The sequence below is a fragment of the Chaetomium fimeti genome, assembly GCF_033439085.1.
Source record: "Chaetomium fimeti strain CBS 168.71 chromosome Unknown B0H64scaffold_7, whole genome shotgun sequence".
NCBI classification, from domain to species: Eukaryota; Fungi; Ascomycota; class Sordariomycetes; order Sordariales; family Chaetomiaceae; genus Chaetomium; species Chaetomium fimeti.
The window spans coordinates 107,967-129,980 of NW_026944335.1; the positions used below are offsets into that span (position 1 = coordinate 107,967).

Consider the following 22,014-nt stretch of genomic DNA (forward strand, 5'->3'; position numbering starts at 1 on the left):
ACTAAGGGGTCGGTATCATGGCATTAGGTTGTTTTCCGAAGAAAAAAAAGGAGGCTTTGGTAGAAGAAACAGTACGGTTCACTAGATGGGTAGCATGGCCTGGAGCAGTAGTTACTTGCGTGGTAAAATACCTCTTGGTCCCCTATCCATCGGCTCTCTATAGTTCTACTCCGATGCCGGATGGGTGGAGAGTATCACGCAGGACCTGCCCTTGGCAACCACAATTGTTTGGATACACATTTCCCAAACTATACTGATACCAAATGTGGTAGCGGCACATGATGAAGCCTAGGTTGAGCTGGATTCGCCTCTAAATAGTCTTGAAACATTGAAACAGACGACCGAAAGCCGAAGAAAGCGAGGACTTTTCAGGCTATTCTCACACCGTAATCCCAGGAGCCGTCTCGCGACCCGTCAACTCATGGTTGCTATCTAGATGCAAGTCAAACAATCTATTGCACTTCCCGAACCACCTTGTCCACAGCCGCGGCGACGTAGTCCACATTCCTCGAATTCAGACCCGCCATGCTGATCCGCCCGTTCTTGGTCATGTAGATGTGGTAGTCAGACCGCAGCTTGAGGACCTGGGGCTCGCTCAGGCCTGTGAAGCTGAACATGCCGATCTGGTCCGTGATGTGGTTCCATTGGCCGGGGGTCTGGAGCTCCTCGAGCTTGGCCCGGAGCTTCTTGCGCATGTCGATGATGCGGCCCGACATGGTGCGGAGGTTCTCCTGCCACTCGGCGAACAGCGCGGGGTCGTTCAGGACGATGGAGGCGATGCGGGCGCCGTAGATGGGCGGGTTGCTGATCTCGGAGCGCTGCAGGATGGCCAGCTGCGAGGCCACGCGCGTCGTGGTCTCGGCGGCGTCGGCCGCCGGCGAAGCTACGTAGTGGAAGCAGCCGGCGCGCTGGCCGTAGAGACCGAAGTTCTTGGCGAAGGACTGAGCGATGACCAGCTCGAAACCCTGCTCGACAAAGAGCCGGATGGCGCCGGCGTCCCGGTCAAGGTCGCCCGAGGCGAAGCCCTGGTAGGCCGTGTCGAAGAAAGGGAAGTGCTTCTTGGCCTTCAGCAGGGCGGCGAGCTCACGCCACTGCTCTGGGGTCGGGTCGACGCCCGTGGGGTTGTGTGCGCAGGCGTGCAAGAGGACGATGCTGCCATCCGGGGCTTGCTCAAGCGTCGACTTCATCCCCTCGAAGTCCAGGCCCTTGGTCTCCTTGCTGAAGTAGGGGTAGGTGGCAATCGGCAGGCCGACATTGGTGAATATTTGGTGGTGGTTCGCCCATGTCGGGTTGCTGACGTAGACGGTGCGGTTGACGCCTTGGGTCTTGTAGAACCTCGCCAGGAAGAGAGCTCCCAGGTGCACAGCGCCAGTCCCGGAAATAGTCTGGACAGAGGCCGAGCGCTTCTCAGTGATGGCGGGCGCGGATTTCCCAAGCAGCAGCTCGGCGGCTTTGCTGGTCAGCGCCGCGAGGCCAGCGATTGGGAGGTATTCGTGGTTGGCTTCTGGGTCGTTGCGCAAGATCTCATCGGCCTAGAGTTCAGGGGTCCTTGTTAGCTTGCTTTGCTTGCTTGCTTGGCAGCTTGTGCGGGGGAGGGGCACGATGCGTTCTGGAAGTTGGAGATGGCGGGGCGGGTAAATTGATGATGGACGCGCCAAGTGGCTGTGGTTTGCACACGCTCCGAGCCGCCGGAAGCCGTTGGAGTCATCATGTTTTTTTCCTTCTCGGGTAGCACGGGATGGGTTGCAATTGGAAGTCGCGCACCTTCTTGACCACGGGAAGAACCCAGGGTTTTGCGGTATCATCACGGTACGCGCCGATTCCCTAGGACAGACAAGTTAGCTCTCTGCGGAGGCGCAAACGGACGGTGGGGTGAGCGATAGCGGGCTCTGACGTACCAGATCAACCTTGTCCGGGCTTGAATCAGCCTTGTAAGCCCTCATCAACCCGAAGAGGGGATCCTCGGGGGCCTGAGGGACCGCCTCGGCGGGGAAGCTTGTTATTGATGACGGCGACATGTGGTTTGCAATGCTCTGAAGTCGAGTGATGGGGGAGGAATGGAGGGCTGATGGTGAGGGAGGTGTGGTGCGGCGCAGTGATTTGGACGCCATTTTCAATGCCTGGCCTTTGGGGACTTCTTCCGGTCTCGTTCCTTCTATCCCTGCACAGTGACACCGTAGCCGCTCCAGTGGCAGAACCGGCAGCACAACCCGTCGTCCGACAGCCGACAGCGGACAAAACGCTCACTTGCGGCGATGAGTAGCTATTAGCTAACTAGCGGGCTTGCGGCCGTTCTCTCGGGCGCAGGGCGACGAATGACAGGATCCGAATTACAGGGACTGCGCGGCTTATGCGGGAGTCGTCCGATTGTGGTGCAACCTATGAGGCACGTCGAGTTTCTCTGTAGTTATCGTGTAGAACTGTGGCGAGAGAGATGACCTGTTGCCGCAGGGTAGGTAGGATAGAAAGAATATACGGCAATGGCGATATTTGATGTTTATGTTTCAAAGAGCTTGTCGAGAAAGAAGGTGGGAACTAGGACTTGTTTGTACTCGCCGAGACGGGCAGGGCCATGAGATCAATTAACAACCGTCATGGTGCATGTGAAGCCGGAAGACACCGAGCCACGCCGAGGCAACTTTCTTCCACGACGGGCACTGCTGGGCACCTGGGGAAACGGAGCGTCAGACCACCCCCGACCGTGTCTGGGGTAACTGGAGTTTGTGGACCTTGGTTGCGGAGATGATCCGCCAGTGATACGGGTCAGGAGGCAAAGCCGAATTGTGCCATCCTGCCTGATGGAATTACGTGATGTCAGGGCCACGGGATGCATGGAAGCTTCGGAGCTGCTGTGTTGACTGCATGCCAAGGCTTATCTCGCAAGTTGCCCTTGCCGAGGCCGCTCTATTCGTACATCCAACGGCTTCGCAGACAGGGACCACCGAACTATTTTTGACGCCGAATCTAAATAACTCATGTCGACAATGCCATGCCGACTGCATGTAAATGTATCTCCGTAGTAAACCTGCTGTGGCATGGAACCATTCAACACGGTGTATACTTCAGGTTTCTCTCGGACATGTAGTTGGTTTGCGAAATGGTGAGTGACTTCCCAAAATTGCCGTAGAACTCCGAGGCCGACATGGGCATTCAACGCTGAGCCACGATGCCACCCCCAGCCCCACAAGCGCACAGAGGCGCCCCACAGTTAGTGGTGGGGTTCTTTTCTGCCGGGCGGACAGAATTTCAGCAGCGCATGCAACCATATCGACGAACACCAGGGCCTCGCAAGCCGGTGACCTCGAATACCACCATTTCTTTCTTAGAAAGGCCCTCAATTGATTACGAATTTGCGGTATTAAACAGGAAGGGTCGAAACCGCACAATTCACAATGGCGTCCCAAGAACGGAGCATGCCGTTCATCAAGAACCTCGCCTCGAGCGGTCCGTTGTGCCCTGCCCCGCCACTCCCCCGTCGCTACGATGAAAAACAAAACCACTGACACGGGATAACCTCTACCCTCAGACCGCAAAATCCGCACCTCGGCCCTCGCCTCCCTGCACGCCTTCCTCTCCGCGCGGCAGGTCGCCTCGGCGCTCACCCCGCTCGACGTGCTCAAGCTGTGGAAGGGCCTCTTCTACGCGCTGTGGATGTGCGACCGCGCCGTGCCGCAGCAGAACCTCTGCGGCGAGCTGGCCGACCTCATCTACGTCCTCCCGCGCGACGCCGTCGTGCCCTGGCTGCGCGGCTTCTGGGCGACCATGTCGCGCGAGTGGACCGGCGTCGACGTGCTGCGCATGGAGAAGTTTCTGCTCCTCGTCAGGCGGGTCGTCGGGGCGGGGTTCAAGTGGATGAGGAAAGGGAGCGGGAGCGAGGGGAGTAAGAAGAAGGCGAAGGGGGGTTCGGATTGGGACGCGAGCAAAGTGGACGACTTGGTGGGGCTGCTGGGTGAGTGGCCGCTTGCGCTCGAAGAGGAGGCGCGGATAGAGCAGGTCGCCGACGAGAAAGAGGAGGAGGGCGCCCAAATAGACCAGAAGATTCCGGCAGGGTTAAGGCTGCATGTTCTGGATGTTTGGGTCGACGAGGCGGAGAAGGCGGGCTTGCTGGAGGATGAGGACAAGGATGCGGCGCAGATCGTCCAGAGGATTTCGGATCAGATCGATGCGCTCGAGGAGGCGACGACCAGTCCGGCTGTGCGGGTCAGGTCAAAGGAGTCACTGGCTGATGAACGTCTCCCTGGAAACAGGAAACCGGAATCCGAGGCTCAGGCAGACGATGACACAGAGAACGCCGAGGGCGATGGCGGTGATTGGGGCGGTTTTGATGACTAGACAACGCGTTGAACCGCACTGTCCATGCGTACCGTTGATTTCCTGACTACCTGGGTAGTCTATGCTGTCTGGCTTGAGCTAGTAAAATACCCATGATCCGGAAACACGAAGACAATTATCATACAATATAGATGGTCTATTTATGTCTAAAGATGCTTGGAGCAAATCCACCCAGTTGCTCAGGCGCTGCCTCTCCCATCGCAATTGCCCGTCAACCACTCTCTAAATCCCGCCTAAAAACGGAGACTGCGCTGACTTTCGAGAGTAAAAATACACAGTACATTAGGGCAGGCGGACTGGATATTCGGTACTTGTATCAACAGCAAGCAAGACAAAACAACGGCACCACGACCGCTTAACAAGACATCTAGGCCAAAAGCCGCTCGTTAGTGGTCTCAGTATCCCAATTGAGAGGACCTGGCGCCTCGAAGATGCCCTTCTTGGATAAAGTCATGCCGAGTCCTTGGTGAATCTCGGCCTGGAAGGGCCCAAAGTCGATGGCTTCGCCGTCGATGCTGATGTAACCCGTTTCCTGGTTTCGCGGGATGATGCGATATGCCGAGATCTTGCGGTAAGACACGAGCGGGTTGTCGAAAAAGTCACCGGACTCGACGCCTAGTTGCATGCCAATGGATTTGAAGAGCGGGATATCACCATCATTTGTGATCAGGTCCATGAGACCGTCATTCGAGAGGGCCGCTGGGAAGAAATTGGCGTCGGGTGCCATATAAGCCATCTAGGGTTCTGTTAGGCAAGCCTGGATAAAGACAGGGTGGGAGGGCAGGAGATGGAAGTGCTAGTTATTGCCGGCGGGTGGGAACTTACATTACCACAGTAAAAACTACCGAGCTTTTCATGGGGGATAAGCTCCCACCCTTCGGGCAGCTTGTCTACGGCAGTGCCGTATTTTAAAGGCGGAAGACCCAGGCCATCGTCGTCGGAGACAGCGCTAGGGGCAAGAGGCGAGACCTCGGACTGTTTGTCGACATCGTTTGGCGGTTGATCGGCCTTCTTGGACGCTCTCACTTCCCTCTGTGCGACCTGTTGCCGATAGTGTTTTTTAACGTCATCCTTATGACTGATCTCAACCTTGACGGCAATGTCACAGGGGTACGTCTTTTTCTGAACGGCCCGCATGAGGAAACCGACGGTGAAGCGGGTCGCGCCCATCCACCGCATGGACTCGGTGCCTAGATCAATCTCTGCAATCAATCCCACCGCCTGGCTGAGGAAGCTAATAGTGCGCTGGCCCCCGTGCGTGACACTGACCAAGTCCAGCGGCGTCGGTACACCCTTGACGATGGCTAGGGCCGCTAGGGCTGGCCGGTAGGTGCCGTAGAGATTGCAGCTCATGGCGTTGCCCGAACCGCAGGGGATATGGCAAACGGCGATTTTGGACAGCGCGCGGCGGGCATCCGGGCGCTTTGCGAGGCCGTTGAACACTTCATGTGGCAGGCCGTCACCTGAACAGGGAATAGCAATGTCGTAGTCCTCGATGTTTAAGTCGCGAGCTAGGGTCACGGCCTCGCCGGAGTAGGCGGTGCGGACTACGGTGATGGGCATACGGGCCGCCTCAAAGATGGGCTTCACCTCCTTCTCCCATATCTTCTCGGCGCCACCGGGACCAGCATGCGGGTTCACCAACACCCAGGCGCGCTTACGGCGGGCCGAGCCGTCGTAGACGCGGTCCAAGAGTCGATCAACCCACGGTGCGACTTGGTCGCCCACGCCTGCAGGCGTCTGCTCAGCAACAAGTTCCGGGATGGCGAACTTGGCACTGCGAACTTCGAGGGATTGCGCGCTCGTCTGGCCAGCATAGTCGATCACGAGCCACCGGTGGTCGCCAGCGATCTCGGCCCAAAGGATGTTGTAATACGGTATGCTGCCGGGTGTGCCACTGGCCCCTGAGTGCGGTATCAGTAACAACCGGAGAAGCGAGAACTCATACTAGGCATCCTTAGGTTCTCACCTGAGATCCCGGCACATGGTATACACGAACGGCTGGATTTGGTGGCAAGCTGGCCTGCATGAGGAGGAACACGCGAAAGTCAGCTTCAAGTAATGGCATTGGGCTCATCTCTGTCGTAGACTCCATACCAGACATGAGCAAAGCATCCTGGCCAAGGGTCAGTGTCACCCCCGGCGAGAGCACAAGGACCCGGTCGCCCCCGCCCTGTACGGCTTCAACACCGCCCTCCGGAATTTGGGACCGGACCGGTTTGGCCGGACCCGCAGGCGCGTCTCGGTCCATTTGTCGCCCGTGAGTCGGCGGGAGCAGTCAACGTCGGAGGATATTCTTTGAACGCGTAATGGCTGCATGTGATGGCGAGGTTCCCACGGCACCAAGAAGATTAGTTGGGTCAAAAGAATGTTTACGGTCCGCTGACCGGGGAACCAATGTTGAGAGAAACTCCAGTCGCACTTGGCGAATCTCTCTGTATAATTGCGGCCCTGGCGCGGAACGGATGCAACGGGATGCAGCGGGTACCTTGCTGCGTTAAGCGATGGAGGCACCTGGGAGGGATCTGGAACGGAGCCCCGTGCACTGTTAAGGGATCGGCCCCTGGCCGCGTTTGGGAAGCTCGCAGTGAAGGGTGACACCGTGCGAGGATGCCCGAGGGTTGAGTCCGGTTTTGGAAGAGCTGCCGATTCGAGAATCTGATACTTGCCCCACACAGTGACCGTCCCGTTACAACCTGCCCGAATTGGAGATGAATACGAATGAAATACCACAGTACAGAATACGAAGCACAGGAGAATTCACGTATTTCAGTAATCGCTGTCATTACGCTCTTACAGCGTAGCAGAGATGTGGCCCCGAGCCGTTTCTGAAACTTTCATAGCCATACACAGCTGTATTGATAAGGTCCTTACTTGGGAAGTCGTTGGCTTGTTGAATTCACTTATGCCTGGGAACACGGGGTATGAGCTCAGATCAATCGCATTTTTATGTCAAGTCACATTTCCTCCATTCCTGCCGGATGCTGCAAATTGACAACAAATTGATAAGTAACTATTTGCTCCTTCAGGGGGTATCTCAAGCAGAAATTCATGACGGTCGCCCTGACACTCCGAAAGTACAAATACATGCACGCATTGGCGCTAGATGACCAGATCCCACAAGACGAGGACGGTGCATAATCCTGCAGCGGCGAAAAAGGTGTAGCGGGCCGGACTGGCTTTGCCCGCGCTCTTCTTCAGTTCTTTGTTCCCTTTGCCGATGCCCTCGGTGGTCTCGAACGAATCGGCAACCAGCTGGTCAATGTGCGCTGATTGCGTGGTGAGGTTATTGACGAGCATGTTTTGGAGCTCGGCGATCTCGATGAGCGAGCTTTCGGCGGTCCTGTTTCAGATGTTAGAGCAATGGGCGAGTGACGCGTCAGGAATGCATGGGAACCCACCTGACTTTATCCAAAGTACCCTCGAGGTGCTTCAACATGTCCTGGTTGCCCTTTTCAAAAAGTTGTTTTTGGTCGTCTGTAAGGGTGTCCACCGCTGGCCCTTTCCTCTCCTCCTCTTCTCGAACCGACAAACCCGTGCCATTCGGGATGCTTCCCACAGGCGGTTTCCCTACGCCGTGATTCGCGGCATTGTACAACCCCACGGGCGCGGCTGGGCCCCTAGCCTTCGCAAGCACGCTCCTGTTCTTCTCCATCTCCCTGGTCAAGCGGGTCTCCATCATGCGCTGTTGTGTCCGCGCTGTCTCCTGTAGTCTTGTCCGCAGGAACCAGACTACGCTCTCTCGATGGGCTCCAAGCTGGCGAGCGGCGGCTTCGAGGGTAGCCTGCTCGTTGCGTGCCCCGTCACCGGCCGCCCAGGATCCCAGAGCGCCCAGCCCACGAGACAAGCGCTTCCGGAGCAATGCGGCTTCGGTATTTTGGCGGAGTTGCTCGGCATCTTCGAGAGCACGGATACGAGCATTAAGATCCCGGAGTGTCATCTTCGCATTGGCGTCAATCTCCTCGCGGTCCCGGTCCGTGAGGACATTTTGCGAAGGCGCCGAGCGGGATGCGGCGGTTCGCAAGTGTGTCTTGCGCGCAGGAGCAGTCGAGAGGTACGCTTGGCGCAGGTTGCGTAGTTCGGAGTGCAGTCGTGCAATGAGTGAGTTCTGGGGCGCAAAGCGTCAGTCAATCGGACGGCATCAGGGAGGAGCGGAAGGGTTGTAAGGAGGACGCACAATCCGGTACGCTTCCTTGAGAAACTCGTCGGCCGTATCAATGCCAAATGTCCTTGTAGGGGGTGCCTCATGGCCCTTCAGGAGGGCGTTAAACGCCGTTGTCAGGTCGGCCATGCCGGCATCATTCTTGGGGTGAGCCGATCGAAACGGAAGTTGTGAAAGCGAACGTGTCTAATTGTCGATGACGGAATTGGACAACGCAGTGGCTGGTGCCGGGTCGCCTGTGGCGGGTGGTCTGTGGCAGTTGCTTCCAGGCGAGTTCCAGGCTTGCCTGCCGCCGCCTGCCTTGGTGGCCTGGCGCCCTGGGCTGGGAGTGAGACACCCGGGACCCACCAAACTGTTGTTAACCCCTGTTCGGCTCTCGCTTCATTCATCTTTCAACATCCTGCCCACCAACCGCCGCGAATAAACAGATATCATGATAATCTCTAATTTCCACTCCCAAGGAGTATTGAGCTGTTCATATGACCTCCTCTTTTACATACGGAGCTGAGTCCCTTTGCCATCTCTCGACCGCCCTTTCTCTCACCTTTAACCGCGTAAATCTAGATCCAATGCCTCCAACCCAAACCAGGTCCCCATCATCCGATGCCAGGGGTCGTTCTCGGTATCGGCCCCGGCCGCCGAGCGAGGAGCCTGGCACTTCTCATGCATCCGGGGCCGATACCGCAATGACGCCGACATAGCCAGTACCAATCGTCGAAATGCACCGGTGACCATGGCCCTGTTCCTTTTTCCATTAGGTCCCGCTTATTCCCCACGTTCCTCGCGGTTTGTTCGGGAATAAAAGAACTTCTCGACTTGGGCGGGCGTGTCATGTGTGGTGCTTGAAATGGTGCAGTTTCTCCTGTTGGTTCCGCCAGCTGGTAGGCTCAGGTTGTCCTCGTTGGTTGCGCCGGCAGACAGATGCTGGTGCGGACCCTCGGCTGCTCTTCGTGCTGCTCTCTCCCTTCCTCAACCACAAGGTGTGAGAAGTCATCCTCAACACAGCGGCACTGGATATCATGGGTCCTCATGAGGATTCGTCACGGGAAAAGCAAGAGGGTAACCCAGGCGAGCCGGTAGAGAACCGCCCAGCACCACTATCTATCGAGGTTGGGACTTCGGGAGGTGGCCTTGTCGGCAACGGGCCATCAGACACGAGCAACACGGTTGTCCCAGACCCCGAGTCGCTTCACCCGGTCTCGAGCGGCCCGGTCTACAGCGCTTTCTCAAAGCCGACGAAACGATGGGTCATCGCCATGGCCGCTTGCGCGAGCTTTGTTTCGCCCATGACAGCCAACATCTACTTCCCGGCCCTGAACCCTATCGCTGACGATCTCGGCGTATCGGTCAACCTCATAAACCTGACCCTGACGACGTACATGATCTTCCAGGCCATCGCCCCCACGATCGTCGGCGACTTCGGCGACATGGCCGGCAGGAGGCCTGCCTTTATCATCTCCTTCGCCATCTACATATTTGCCAACCTTGGCCTTGCTCTCCAGAAGAATTACGCTGCTCTGCTGGTACTGCGTATGCTCCAGAGCGCTGGAAGCAGTGGTACTCTATCGTTATGCTTCGCCGTCGTGGCTGATGTTGCGGTGAGCGCGGAAAGGGGGAAGTACATGGGCATCGTTGGGGCGGGTATCAACGTCGGACCGGCGCTCAGCCCGGTGCTCGGTGGGATTCTGGCCGAATACCTAGGATGGAGGGCTATTTTCTGGTTCTGTCTCATCTACGCTGCGGTGTGGCTCATACCATACACTCTGGCGGTGCCTGAGACGTGCAGAAAGGTGGTGGGAAACGGGTCTGTGCCGGCACAGGGGTGGAATATGACCGCCGTCGACTTTTTCCGTTGTCGTCACAGTCCACAGCACGCAGACACTTCGGTTGGGGCTCCCAAACGCGAGCTGCGCTTTCCCAACCCCCTCAATACCCTAAAGGTGGTACTTCAGAAAGACCTGGCCCTTCTTCTGTCCTACAACACCATGATTTACCTCGTGTTCATCCTCATCGCTGCTACTTTGTCCACAGAGTTCGCAGACATTTACCACCTCACCGATTTGCAGATCGGGTTGTGCTATCTACCATACGGGATGGGGTGCTGCCTGGCGGCCATCCTGCAGGGCTACATCCTCGATACCAACTACCGCAGGATAGCCCACAACATTGGGTTTACAATCGACTACAAGCGGGGCGACGACCTACGGAATTTCCCCATCGAGAAAGCCCGACTCCTCCCCGTCTTCCCCATGCTCTTCACAGGCATTGCGGCAGTCATCAGCTACGGCTGGGTTCTCCATGCTGAGACCGTCTTAGCCGGCCCGCTGGTGTTGCTCTTTGTCGTCGGGCTCTGCATCACCGGTTCGTTCGGCATCCTCAACACGTTGCTGGTCGATCTGTACCCCGAGGCCCCGGCGACAGCTATAGCTGCTAATAACCTGGTGCGGTGCTTGTTCGGTGCCGCTGGTACGGCCGTCATCGAATCCATGCTCGGGTCAATGGGGAGGGGTTGGACCTACACCTTCTGGGCGCTTGTACTTGTTGTCTTTTCGCCCATCTTGTGGGTGCTGACCGTGAGGGGGCCTCGTTGGCGGGAGCAGAGGCGAGTCCGGAAGCTGAAGGAGCAGGAGAAGGAAATTACGGCTAGCTCCACCGAGGCGTGTTAATGTTTAGCTATAACTCATGGTTGGCTGGTAATGAACACATTGTAACAGGAGCTTCACCTACCCTATCCGAACCCCAATGGTGGTGGTGATTTAGTTGGTTAACCTTGTCACCGTGCAGAACTGAGCAAAATGGATAAAGAACGGGGCAAAATGAGCAGGGGAGGGCAAACACGTTTGGATAGCATGTTTGTTTGATAAAGTGATATAATGAAGCAATAAGAACGAAAAATAACCGCTACTGCCACGATCTGAAGTTGCTGGAGCCGGGATTTGCACCCGAGTTTCCGCCTTGGAAGGGCGACGAGTTAACTACTACTCTACTCCAACTTGCTGCCGTTGCGCCATGGCCGACTTTGTGCCCGAACCGTTCGGGGCTGGCCGCTAAGTACCTAGGCTTGGGTCCTGGTCTGTGACAGTGGTTGTCAGGGAGGTGCGGGAAGGAGGAAGGGTGACTGCAGATGAAAGCCCCTCGAGCGGGAGTCGTTGGTCGCAGGGACGGCTATCCGCAGAGGTACTTACCAGAAACACCCAGGTTTGCTCATAACCAAGCTCGGACGAAAGTCAGGGGCTATGAGTGCCGGTCAGTGGCCGGTCCCTCGGGACGAAGTGTTGTAGGCTGTGAGGGATAGGTATAGCTTCACTACACATGCCCATCTTTGTATTCCGGTGAGATACAATACGACCAAGGAGCCAGCTCGCAAAGACGGTCCATCAATAATGAAGTAATACTGCGGACTTGAACAACGAAAAAGCCATTCTTTACTAACTGAATAGAAACCAATGACGCCAAAGAAATAAGAGAGTAATATGGGGTAACCCCAAAGCGGATAAGGCAGGCAAGGTCGACCAGAAATCCCAGCAGGCAACCATAGCGCCCGACCCAGCGCCGCCGTGATGCAGGGGATATCAAGCTAAAAAGCACAACCGACCGATGCTCCTTCATCCAGACTATATGCAACCGTCCCCCCTCGACATATAACTGACCAGGACATAAAGAACTTTCGGCACTCAACCACCCAACATTATCCGAAACATCACTCATCAAACCGTGAAACCCATCGTCGTCATCACTCATCCGGCTCCCGTCAGCCTCTTCCACCACGAACTCCTCGGGGTGGTGTCCATAAACATGGTAGAGTTCCGTTGGCTGTCCCGCCGACCATCACTCCCATCCGAACCAGGACGCCGCTCCCTATCCCTCTCCCTTTCCCTCTCCCTATACCCGTCACCACCACCCCTTTCCCTGTCACGGTACTTGTCTCGCTCCCTCTCCTCGCGCCGTTTCCTCCGTCGTCTGTCTTCGTCATACTCCTCCTGCGTCATACCCGCTGCCTCGGCGTACTTGGCTTGGCGTCTTGCTCTGCGGGCTTCCCGGCGGGCCTCTTCGTCGTCGTCGAGGATCTCGACCTCGGGTGGCGGGGGCGGCGCTGCGCCTTCGTTGATATCTGGGGGTGGTGGGGCGTCGGAGTGCTCTTTGACCCAGGACGATGTGCCCGAGTGCGGCCAGGTACCACCGGTATTCTCGCGGGATGCTCTGGGGTAGACGTGATTGTCGACTGCCTCGGACCTGCGTCGGGGCTGCCGTTCCTCTCGCTCCCTTCCTTCCTTTGCCGCGCGCCGGGCTTCCCGGCGACGGCGGCGCTCTTCGTCGTCCTCGTAGCCGGATTCCTCGGGTTGGTAGCTGCGGCGACGTTCGTGGTGTTTGGCGGCACGGCGGGCGTCAGCTTCCACTTCGGCTGCGTCCATCTCGGCGCGCCGCCGTCTGCGCTCAGCGCGCTCGGCTTCTTTCAGCTCGGCAGCGTGGCGCTCGGCATCTTCCCGCGCGCGCTGCGCCCGTCTCTCGGCGCGACGGGCCTCCTTCTCTTCCTGTCGACGGGTCTCGTCGTCATCCACCTGTCTCTTGCGTCGCTCGCGACGGGCCTCGTCCTTGGCGCGGCGCGCCTCCTCAGCAGCTTGTTCTACCGCGGCCCGTTCTGCGGCCTCTTTTTCGGCCCGACGGGAACGGCGAGCAGCACGACGAGCCTCGCGCTCCGCGTCGGTCTCCTCGCCCCGCCTACCACCTCCTTCTTCGTCTGTGGTGGGATAGGTACCACGGCGGCGGGGTTCCGCGCGCGGGTCTAGTCGCGGATCTGCCTTATCTCCTTTGAAGACGCCCCCAAATAAGGAGGAGAAGGCCGATGACTTTTTGGAAGTCGAGTTGGAGCGCTTCAAGGGAGGTTGCGGTGGTGCCGCGTCGACCGGATCCACCATGACAACGTCGTCTTCTCGTGGATATTGCTGGGGTGGGGCGGTGTTAGTTTTCTGTTCCTCGTAGAAGACCCGTTGCGATGAATGAATTCGACTTACCCTTTGCCTTCGGCGCTCAGCTCTCTCGGGGCCCGACGTGGGATCGGCGGCGCCGACCATTACGATGTCATCGTCCTCATCCTTCCTGCTGCGCCTGCTACCCGACCTCGAGAGGCCGATACCAGCGCCGACAACTCCAGCGCCAACACCGAGAACTTTGGCGGCCTTCGCTGACATCTCCTCTGGGGGTGGGCTCGCTAGGCCGCCGTCCATGTCGACCGAGTGCCTGCGAGAACTCGGCTTGCTGGAGCCGTGGCGCTTCTCCCGGGTAGAGACCGACCGGGATAGCGGCGGGGTACTCGCGAAGACGCTAGCGAACCGCGCATGAGTGTCTTTCGGCCTGGGCTTATCCGTCCCCTCTGAACCAGAGCCTCTCGACGACGGTTTGTCGACCTTCTCGGCCTTCTCTGCTGACGCCCTTTTCCTGGAACTGGGCTCCTTCTCCGGCTTGGACCTGGACGGGGCCTTCCTCGGATCCTTGTCCGGATTTGCCGTCCATGTACCCCACGATGATGAGCCCTCGCGGTTGACCCTAGGCCTCTCCTTTTTGGACGAGCGGACTGCGGCTGGTGTCATCATCGGCGGATCGGGAACGGCGGGCGGCGCGTCAGGGACCGCGGGCGGTGGTGGAGGGATGGGGGGTGGCGGAGGAACGTCGATGAACTCGGGGGAGGCCTTGGCCCTTTTGGGCTTCTTGCTCCGTTTTGGGGTTGTCATGTCGACGACCTGGACTATTTCATCGTCACCTTGGCTGTCGCCGTGATCGTAGCGGCGGCCGTAGCGGTGGCCGTAGCGGTGGCCGTAGCCGTAGCTGCCGTTGGGGTGCTCCTCCTCACTTAGCGGGAAGCTGCCGGGCAAGCCGGAGTCGGGCGGGGAAGGTATAAAGGGAGGCGGCGGCGGCGGCGCAGGCGGGTCAGATGCGAAAGCGTCGACGTCGATGACCTGTTCCTTGTTCTTACTCTTACTTTTCTTGGAGCCCCTCTTCTTCTCCTCTTTTGGCAGCGACACGGGTACCGCGACGGGCGCAGGCGGAGGTGGTGGTGGTGGTGGCGGAGATAGCTCCTCGATTGGCTCGTCGTCTTCGGGCTCGTCTTCTTCAGGTTCGTCGTCAATCACCTGGAAGGCGCGTAGGCGATCTGCGATTTTGCCACCAACAGCCTTCTTGGACTTGGTGGGCTTGACCGGTTCGGGGTCATCCCACACCTCGGTCGCGACGGCCCCAATCGCGGCGGTGGTGGCAGCTTCCAGATAGGGAGATGACTCAGCATGCGCAATTTCCGGCACGGCAGCCTGGGGAGGAGGGGTATCCTCCTCGACCTCAGGAAGCCACGGGTTCAGCCGCGCTGTGATTTTGGAGGTCGACTTCTTGGCGGCCCCCCAAAAGCTGAAGACGTCGTCAGCAGGTTCAGGCACCTCCTTTGGGATGCTCTGCTCTTCCTCCTCCCCCCCTTCTTCCTTGGGGTTTTCGGCCAGCAATTCCTCAACCTGCTCGGCTGTAAGATTGAGGTCCGCGAACTCGTCGTCCTCGTCAACTTTAACCTTCTCTTGCCCTTTGTCTTTTTCCTTCCCCTTTCCTTTCTCCTTCTTTCCCTTCTCCTTCTTTTCCTTCTTCTCTTTCTCCTTTTTCTTTTCTTCCTCCTTCTCCCTTTTCCTTGCTTCCTCCTTCTCCCTTTTCCTTTCTTCCTCCCTTTCCCTCTCTTTCTCCTTTTCCCTCTCCCTCTCCTTCTCCTTTTCCTTGCTCTTGGACTTCTTGGATTTCTTGGCCGACGCTGCCTCGGCCTCTGCTGCAGCAGCTGCGGCGGCGGCGGCTGCTTCTGCGGCTGCTGCTTCTTCCGCTATCGCTTCTTCCGCCGCTGCTTCTGCGGCTGCCACTTCTGCGGCCGCTGCCTCGGCTGCCGCTAGTTCTGCCGCCGCCTCCGCTTCCGCCGCTGCTGCCGCCGCCGCCGCTTCTTCTGCTTCCTGACGCTCCCTTTCGGCCGCCTCTTCAGCCTCGCGGATAGCCTCCTCAGCAGCTAGATCCTCGTCCTCCTTCCTTTGCCTGTCTTGCTCAGCCTGCTCAGCCTCCTCGGCCTCACGTGCGGCTTTGTCGTCAGCCCGCCTCCTGATGCTTGCTGTCAGCCGGTCGATTTTCTCTTGATCGGCCTTCGATAGCTTCTTCTTCTTCTTGCTCTTGAGCACTGCCAGTTCCTCCTCCTCCTTAGCCGCCTCGGCATCCTCGGCCTCCCTGGCCGCTTGGTCGTCGGCCTCTTTCTGTTGCCGCTCCTCTTCTTCTCGCTTGGCTTCCTCCTCTTCCTCTTCAGCCGTTTTCCCACCTGCGGATGCGTTAGTATAGTCCAGAAATCGTAAAGGCGTTAACCAAAATCGTGTCGTGTTGCCTACCCTTCGAACCGGTGCCCCATTCGTCTCCCCAAGCATTATCCCCCCCATCCACGCCCTTCGGCTTCTCGATCCCGGTGCTCCAGGAACTAAAAAAGCCGAGTGCCGGTTTGTCGAGATCGATGAGATCTTTGCCATTTGTCTCGGGCTCTTGCGCCTCGGGCTCTTGCGTATCGGACACTTGTAGGGCCTCGCTCTTCTTCTTCTTCTTGTCCTTCTTCGAGGTACCTATTAAACCGAAGAAGTCATCCACTGGTTTCGGCGCCGGGTCAGGGTCGGAGGTCGCGCCCTTCTTCTTCTTCTTATCTTTCTTTGAGGTGGAGAAGCCCCAGGAGTCCTCTTGACTGTCAGGCTGGGTTTGCTGCTCTGGCTCCGGCTCCGGCTCTGGCTCCGGCTCTGGCTCTGGCTCTGGCTCCGGTTCCGGTTCCGGTTCCGGCTCCTTGATGGGTTCCGGGTCGGGCTCGACCTGGCCCTTTTTACCTTTTTTTTTCTTCTCTTTCTTAGTGAGTGCCCCCCAGAAACCGTCGCCTGCCGTCGTGTCGGGCTCTGCTGGTACCGGCTCTGGCTCCGGCTCTGGCTCCGGCTCCGGTTCCGGTTCCGGCTTCTTAACGGGCTCCGGGTCGGGCTCAACCTGACCCTTTTTACTCTTCTTTTTCTTGTCTTTCTTCGTGAGTGCCCCCCAGAAACCATCATCCGCCGTCGTGTCGGGCTCTGCTGGTACCGGCTCTGGCTCCGGCTCTGGCTCCGGCTCTGGTTCGGGTTCGGGTTCGGGTTCCGGCTTCTTGACGGGCTCCGGGTCGGGCTCAACCTGGCCCTTTTTACTCTTCTTTTTCTTGTCTTTCTTAGTGAGTGCCCCCCAGAAACCATCATCCGCCGTCGTGTCGGGCTCTGCTGGTGCCGGTTCCGGCTCCGGTGCGGGCTCGGGCTCGTTCTTCTTGCCTTTCTTTTTCTTATCCTTTTTCGTCACGGGCTCAGGTTCTGGTTCAGGCTCGGGTTCGGGTTCAGGCTCGGGCTCTGGCTCGGGTTCTGGCTCCGGTTCAGGCTCTGGGGCCTTGGGCGGGTCAGGCTCCGCGGCGGCGTTCTTGTTCTTCTTCTTCTTGTCCTTTTTGGTGGTGCCAAAATCCCAGGGATCCGGCTCAGGGGCAGGAGGTGGTTCTGTTTTCAATTCGGGTTCCGTGGATTTACCCTTCTTCTTGCTCTTCTTCGTGCCAATGTTGCCCCACAAGTCATCCCCCCCTTTATCTGGCGCAGGGTCGGGTTCCGGCACCGTTACTGGCTCCGGGTCCTTGGGAGGGTCGTCAGTAACGTCGACCTTACCTTTGCTCTTCTTAGACTTCTTGACGGTCGTGGCCCCACCCCAACCCCATGCACTGTCGTTGTCTGCACCATCATCTTCGGCCGGCTTGGTGTCTGCTGGAGGGTCCAACTCGGGTTCGGGCTCTGGTTCTACAGGCTTCGGCTCTTCTGTAGTAGCTTTAGTTTTCTTCTTGGCACCCCAAAAGTCCCATGCACTATCAGAGCTTTTGGAACCTTCAAGATTTGTTATTTCCTCGGCGATCGTAGCCTCTTTCTTGCTCTTGCTTTTCTTGCTCGAGATGGCGAATCCGTCATCCTCTACCGGGGCAGGAGGATCCGGAGCGGGGGCGGGTGGCTCAGCAACCGGTTCTGGCTCGGGTTCTGGCTCGGGTGCTGGATCATCCCAAACAGACGTTTTCTTCTTCTTCTTAGTCTTCTTCGTCGTGGCAAAACCAAGGTCCGTGGCTTCGTTGTCGGCGGGTTTCGTCTCCTGATCCTTTCCGCCCGGTTCGTCGGTGGCACCGAAGGAGAAGCTAAGACCGCTTTTTTGAGCTTTATCGGTCTTGGTGTCCACAGGATTGTTTTCAACCGGATCATTGGCTTTGTCGGACGATTTTGAGAGCCAGCCGGAAGCCCAGCTAGCGGGGGCCCATCCACCAAACGGCGAAGATTTGGTCTCGGTGGTGCTTGGCTGGGGGCCGGCAGGAGGCTTGTCGTCCAACTTGATGTCCGCGAAAGAATCGAAACCACCTGATTTAGATTCCACAGCAGGCGGCCCAGGATCGGTCGTCTTCTCTTCCACCACAGGAGGAGGGTCGGCAACAGCGGCACCCTTCTTTTTCTTCTTTTTCTTGCTGCTGCTGGCGAATTCTCCCCAGCCATCGACCACTTCAGCTTCCTCCTCCTTCTTCTCCTTCTCTTCCTCCTTCTCCTTCTCTTCCTCTTTCTTCTCCTCCTCTTTCTTCTCCTCCTCTTTTACCTCCTCCTTCTTGTCGTCATCCTTCTTGCCATCGTCCTTCTTATCATCCCCTCCATCACCACCAGAGTTTCCGCCCGGCGCATTTCCGCCAGCATCGCCGTCATTTGTGTCGCCAACGTCTTCGTCCTTCTTGGCCGGTTCGTCCGCGTTGTTGTTGCTATTATTGTTGCCGGCCTTCCCCTTTTTCGCCTTCTTCTTGGCAGCCTGACGAAAGCCCTCCTCGCTTGTGAAGTTGATCCGGAGGTCGGCCGATGGGCCGTTGAGAAGGCCGTCCTTCCGGTGTCTTCTATCAGGGCCGGGTGCGATAGGAATTGACCCGATGACGGGAAGGTTATTTGATGGGAGCTGGCGTCTACACGCGTATGCACCGCTGTCGGTTGGGTCGGTGAGACTCTCGGACGGCGAGTCGAGGTCCTCTTCGAAGGGCTCGAGGCGAGTCCATTTCGGAGAGACTTCTGGGCGGAATAAGGTACCACGGGTCAGGGGTTGCACAGCCTGTGACGAATTTGTTAGTGCTGAGGGGAAAAGCTTCCAACGTCTTTCGTTCATGATTATTTGCCCCGGTCGTGGAGTCTCCCCCGGGACCGAACCTTGACTCCAAAACTTGACCGGGTTGGCTGGTTCTTGGGTGCGAAGATATGCTTGCTCCACCTGAAATTCGGGGCAAAGAAAAATCCGAATGCGCTCGATATGAGAACCGCCGCATCCTTACCTTGAGATGAGCGCATAGCTTAACCCAGGTCTGCGCAATGAGGCTCAATCTTGCTTCCGAGTTGGCCTTATCCGAGAGCCGTCCGGCACACTCATCCCACGCTATTCTCCTCGTCGAACCCCTGGTTGCTGAAAGGCCATGGACGTAGCGGCCTGGCCGAGTTTCGAACAAGTTCACGACCTCGGCGGTGGCCATTGCGGTAGTCGAATGGATTGATGGTACGCCAGCCGGCTCTTGTCAAACACACATGTGGTACTGCGGTCTTCTGGCGGTTGAGAGCCGGCAGATGCGAATTGAAAAACGATTATGTACAGAACCGCGGTGAGCGAGGCTCGAGGCGAGGCCAGGCGTTCCCGAGGTTCGCACGCTGTCTGTCTCCGTCTGGGGAGCAGCGACGCAAACGAAGTAGATGCCGGGCCGGTTTGCTGCAGTACTGTGAAAGATTTTCAAAATCCTCGAAACCGCTTCATCAGATTGCGCCCCTTTCCGGGAACAATCTCTCCTTGCTGCAGAAAAGATTCGTCGGTCACAGCAGACGGCTGCGTGACTGGGACCAATGGTCGGGCGAGGTCCGGCAAGACACGCACCGGGCGGATGGGGATTGGCGTGTCGTCCCAAGGCTGGCCGTGTCGTGCGACCACACCGCCGATGTGTGTCCTGTTCAAATCGGGTGCCGCTGCCTCGAGCAGCGAAAGCAAGTGAAGGCAAAAAATGAAGGCTGCCGCATGAGTGGCCGAGGGCCCGATCGTCAAACGGAGAGGCGGAGGTCACCTAATGAGGCATTCATGCACGGCCGAGAATACACAGCACCCTGCGGTACACTCCCCTCCCTGGCACCTGCAAGCACGGACGGCGGGACGGCAGCGCGGAAGCACTGCAGGGGGGTGCCGATGGATGACCAGTCCTGGAGTTCGTACATACAACTGTCAGATGTAAAGGGCTGACCAGCGAAAGGTTGTTCTAGTTCGGAGTGTAGGATGGCGGACGGATGGCAGTCGGGAAACACGTTCAAAGGACCGTTCCCTCACCGCGAGGCTTCCCGCCCTCCCCATCCCTGCCACTCACCATCCCACTTCTTGGGTGTGTCATGTGGGGTAAATACCGGCAAGCTTGCGTCCCTGTCTCGCCTGTCACCACCCTCAGCAACGAGAAACTTTTGTGGATGGCTGGGCTCAGGGGTTTCCATTGGTTGGCGGTCTGCAGGGATGGGTGGGGGATCCAATCCTGAATGGGACGAACCATCCGTCTCAGTCCCGAATCTCGGGCGCCTGGGCTGTGGAAATATTTCTGGTGCCCTGTTGCTCGCGTTTCCTCTCTGGCGGAATGATATCGTCGAGCGTGGTACTTGAATGTGTTGAGCATAATCTGTATTTCATGCCCTTAGCCCCTGGGTATTCGATGGTAAAATGGATGGTGACGGCAATGTGAATGAGACGTCACCCATACCGGTTAAGTTCCACTTAGAGCAGACAGCCTGAGCCCCACAGCCCTTCACATTGATACCACCACCCTCAAGACGTGCGCCGTGTCACGAGGATGTGGACAACTGCCACGGGGTGATCATGACGCCGGGAAAGCCGCTACCCTCGTCTTAGCGTTATCCGACGTGATTCCGCTTCCGCACTGGTGTCTCTCCTGCACGGTAAAGCGAGGGGTTCGCAGCACTTGGCAGGTCGCGAACAGAGGTTTGCCAGACTATGCAGAGAGCGTTGCAACTTAGGCGGTTGCCTTGGTGACTCAATGGCAGTTCGCCCGAGACTTGGGCGATCTCGCTGGCGCCGCATCCGATGACAGGCTATGCCGGGCGTCGTGGCCATCAATGACATCTGCAGCCCGATCTCAAGCTGCAGGCCACGCGACTGCTTCCACGAATGGCCTTCACGCATGGTGGGAGCGGGTACTGCGACGTCGCAAACTGGGCAGCCATGCGCTTGGAGCAAGGTGTCGGCTACCAGTACCAATGTCACAAGGCCGAGTTAGAGGTGCAGGCAATGGCAAGAGCAGCAGGGGTAGCGGTGTTGTGGTTGGCTTTTGGCCGTTTGTGACGATGAGCTGCATTGTGGGATGTGAACTCGTTCGCTCGCTCTCTCTCTCCGCATGGCAACCTGCGGCACAGTTGATGGTGTGAGCTTCACCTCGAAGCTTGCTTTTAGTGTCCCCGAACCGGGTCTGGGCACGGTACGGCACAGTAAACGTTTCTGTTCGATGGTTCATCAAGCTGCCCGAGGTTGTCTCTCTGTTTTGTTGCGAGGTTCGTTGTGGTGTCTGCGTCGATTCGCAGGCTGCCCCACCAGGGACCGCAGCACTCGCAGGTGGGGTTGGTCGGCGCCCAAAACGGGGCTGAAGTGGCCCCGCGTACAGTACGAATACCAGGAGCACGCTGCCACGGCTGCTGCTTCACCGCCAGAAGTTGTTTTTTTAAGACAACAACATGCGACTGGCCAACGCCTTCCGATCAACTGCGCAATTTTTTTTCCTTGTTGGCGCGTCTTTGGTGAACCGGTCGGTATCTTGCGGCTTGGGCGTGGTCATTGACATCGATGGAGCAGCCAAGTCCATGCTCCTGTGTGTACTGGGCGGGACCCGAGTGCCGAGGAAAGGGGAAGAAGAGGCATGGACAACTCAGCGTGTATTCGTACCTCTCAGCCACGCCACAATTAGCAGCAGCTTGTTTCAGATGACTCCGCGTGTCTCCGGCCTCTTGTCGCAGACATGTAGCGCAGATTCAACCTGTAATCGCACAAGGATCGGTGAAGATGGGAGGAGTGCACCCGGACTTATTTTATTTCTCTTGAACCCCGCCCCGCTGTCCAAGCGCCCGTTGGGGCAACCCCACCACCATCATCACTCCAAACACGGACGTGCGTGCCTGCCACCCTGACCACATCCGGGATTCCCCAAGTCCCAAAGTGAGGCATCTCATGAAGCAAAAAAAAAGTTCTAAACACTGGTTTTAAATACTTATGATGACGTGAGATTGTTGCCTTCGGGAACTCAATTTTGCGTGAATACATCCATGATATCGCTTGGCTGCGCCATCTCGCCCTCTGCTACTCATCCGCATCTGGCAATGCTATTTGCAACGCCGTTGCTCAACAGATCTCCTCGATTACCTCTTTAACGCACTCAACGTTTCAACGCCGTT

General features: G+C 57.7%; 7 protein-coding genes and 1 non-coding gene across 8 annotated transcripts; 3 read left to right on the forward strand and 5 right to left on the reverse strand.

Moving 5' to 3' along the window:
• Window positions 1-452: 452 nt before the first annotated feature.
• Window positions 453-2,018, reverse strand: B0H64DRAFT_419441 (pyridoxal phosphate-dependent transferase; the record flags this gene model as incomplete). The annotated part of the gene is made up of 3 exons (XM_062805382.1): window positions 453-1,532; window positions 1,765-1,824; window positions 1,899-2,018. 3 exons carry the CDS (start codon window positions 2,016-2,018, stop codon window positions 453-455), a joined length of 1,260 nt encoding a protein of 419 aa, XP_062655580.1.
• A 1,081-nt stretch (window positions 2,019-3,099) lies between these two features.
• On the forward strand, window positions 3,100-4,483 carry B0H64DRAFT_405559 (nucleolar protein,Nop52-domain-containing protein). Its single transcript, XM_062804454.1, has 2 exons — window positions 3,100-3,444; window positions 3,527-4,483. The coding sequence occupies exons 1-2, from the start codon at window positions 3,393-3,395 to the stop codon at window positions 4,330-4,332; spliced, it is 858 nt and encodes a 285-aa protein (XP_062655581.1). The 5' UTR covers window positions 3,100-3,392; the 3' UTR covers window positions 4,333-4,483.
• B0H64DRAFT_434900 (ATP-NAD kinase-like domain-containing protein) lies at window positions 4,445-6,898 on the reverse strand. The gene is made up of 4 exons (XM_062806108.1): window positions 6,430-6,898; window positions 6,302-6,355; window positions 5,158-6,236; window positions 4,445-5,068 (listed from the first exon to the last, which is right to left on the reverse strand). Exons 1-4 carry the CDS (start codon window positions 6,581-6,583, stop codon window positions 4,700-4,702), a joined length of 1,656 nt encoding a protein of 551 aa, XP_062655582.1. The 5' UTR covers window positions 6,584-6,898; the 3' UTR covers window positions 4,445-4,699.
• A 363-nt stretch (window positions 6,899-7,261) lies between these two features.
• B0H64DRAFT_405563 (uncharacterized protein) lies at window positions 7,262-8,682 on the reverse strand. The gene is made up of 3 exons (XM_062804455.1): window positions 8,510-8,682; window positions 7,734-8,440; window positions 7,262-7,675 (listed from the first exon to the last, which is right to left on the reverse strand). The coding sequence occupies exons 1-3, from the start codon at window positions 8,621-8,623 to the stop codon at window positions 7,435-7,437; spliced, it is 1,062 nt and encodes a 353-aa protein (XP_062655583.1). The 5' UTR covers window positions 8,624-8,682; the 3' UTR covers window positions 7,262-7,434.
• An 831-nt stretch (window positions 8,683-9,513) lies between these two features.
• On the forward strand, window positions 9,514-11,368 carry B0H64DRAFT_419445 (major facilitator superfamily domain-containing protein; the record flags this gene model as incomplete). The annotated part of the gene is made up of 3 exons (XM_062805383.1): window positions 9,514-10,940; window positions 11,209-11,239; window positions 11,324-11,368. The coding sequence occupies 3 exons, from the start codon at window positions 9,514-9,516 to the stop codon at window positions 11,366-11,368; spliced, it is 1,503 nt and encodes a 500-aa protein (XP_062655584.1).
• A 47-nt stretch (window positions 11,369-11,415) lies between these two features.
• Window positions 11,416-11,487, reverse strand: B0H64DRAFT_t145. Its single transcript has one exon. It is a non-coding gene; the product is annotated as a tRNA-Gly (tRNA).
• A 315-nt stretch (window positions 11,488-11,802) lies between these two features.
• On the reverse strand, window positions 11,803-19,455 carry B0H64DRAFT_220559 (uncharacterized protein). The gene is made up of 4 exons (XM_062799569.1): window positions 18,870-19,455; window positions 15,886-18,652; window positions 13,507-15,818; window positions 11,803-13,437 (listed from the first exon to the last, which is right to left on the reverse strand). Exons 1-4 carry the CDS (start codon window positions 19,062-19,064, stop codon window positions 12,232-12,234), a joined length of 6,480 nt encoding a protein of 2,159 aa, XP_062655585.1. The 5' UTR covers window positions 19,065-19,455; the 3' UTR covers window positions 11,803-12,231.
• Window positions 19,456-21,191: 1,736 nt separating this feature from the next.
• B0H64DRAFT_220489 (uncharacterized protein) lies at window positions 21,192-21,990 on the forward strand. The gene has a single exon (XM_062799568.1). It carries the CDS (start codon window positions 21,301-21,303, stop codon window positions 21,748-21,750), a length of 450 nt encoding a protein of 149 aa, XP_062655586.1. The 5' UTR covers window positions 21,192-21,300; the 3' UTR covers window positions 21,751-21,990.
• The last annotated feature ends 24 nt before the right edge of the window (window positions 21,991-22,014 follow it).

What these genes read in the sequence shown, in the direction of transcription:
- B0H64DRAFT_405559 (XM_062804454.1), top strand. Translation starts at nt 3,393, where the DNA reads ATGGCGTCCCAAGAACGGAGCATGCCGTTCATCAAGAACCTCGCCTCG. An exon ending in CAAGAACCTCGCCTCGAGCG is followed by an intron (nt 3,445 to 3,526) that starts GTCCGTTGTGCC and finishes CTCTACCCTCAG; the next exon opens with ACCGCAAAATCCGCACCTCG.
- B0H64DRAFT_434900 (XM_062806108.1), bottom strand. Translation starts at nt 6,583, where the DNA reads ATGGACCGAGACGCGCCTGCGGGTCCGGCCAAACCGGTCCGGTCCCAA. An exon ending in GGATGCTTTGCTCATGTCTG is followed by an intron (nt 6,356 to 6,429) that starts GTATGGAGTCTA and finishes CTCCTCATGCAG; the next exon opens with GCCAGCTTGCCACCAAATCC. An exon ending in ACCATGTGCCGGGATCTCAG is followed by an intron (nt 6,237 to 6,301) that starts GTGAGAACCTAA and finishes TACCGCACTCAG; the next exon opens with GGGCCAGTGGCACACCCGGC.
- B0H64DRAFT_405563 (XM_062804455.1), bottom strand. Translation starts at nt 8,623, where the DNA reads ATGGCCGACCTGACAACGGCGTTTAACGCCCTCCTGAAGGGCCATGAG. An exon ending in TCAAGGAAGCGTACCGGATT is followed by an intron (nt 8,441 to 8,509) that starts GTGCGTCCTCCT and finishes TTTGCGCCCCAG; the next exon opens with AACTCACTCATTGCACGACT. An exon ending in GGTACTTTGGATAAAGTCAG is followed by an intron (nt 7,676 to 7,733) that starts GTGGGTTCCCAT and finishes CATCTGAAACAG; the next exon opens with GACCGCCGAAAGCTCGCTCA.
- B0H64DRAFT_220559 (XM_062799569.1), bottom strand. Translation starts at nt 19,064, where the DNA reads ATGGCCACCGCCGAGGTCGTGAACTTGTTCGAAACTCGGCCAGGCCGC. An exon ending in ATGGGGCACCGGTTCGAAGG is followed by an intron (nt 15,819 to 15,885) that starts GTAGGCAACACG and finishes ACGCATCCGCAG; the next exon opens with GTGGGAAAACGGCTGAAGAG. An exon ending in CTGAGCGCCGAAGGCAAAGG is followed by an intron (nt 13,438 to 13,506) that starts GTAAGTCGAATT and finishes GCCCCACCCCAG; the next exon opens with CAATATCCACGAGAAGACGA.
- B0H64DRAFT_220489 (XM_062799568.1), top strand. Translation starts at nt 21,301, where the DNA reads ATGCGACTGGCCAACGCCTTCCGATCAACTGCGCAATTTTTTTTCCTT.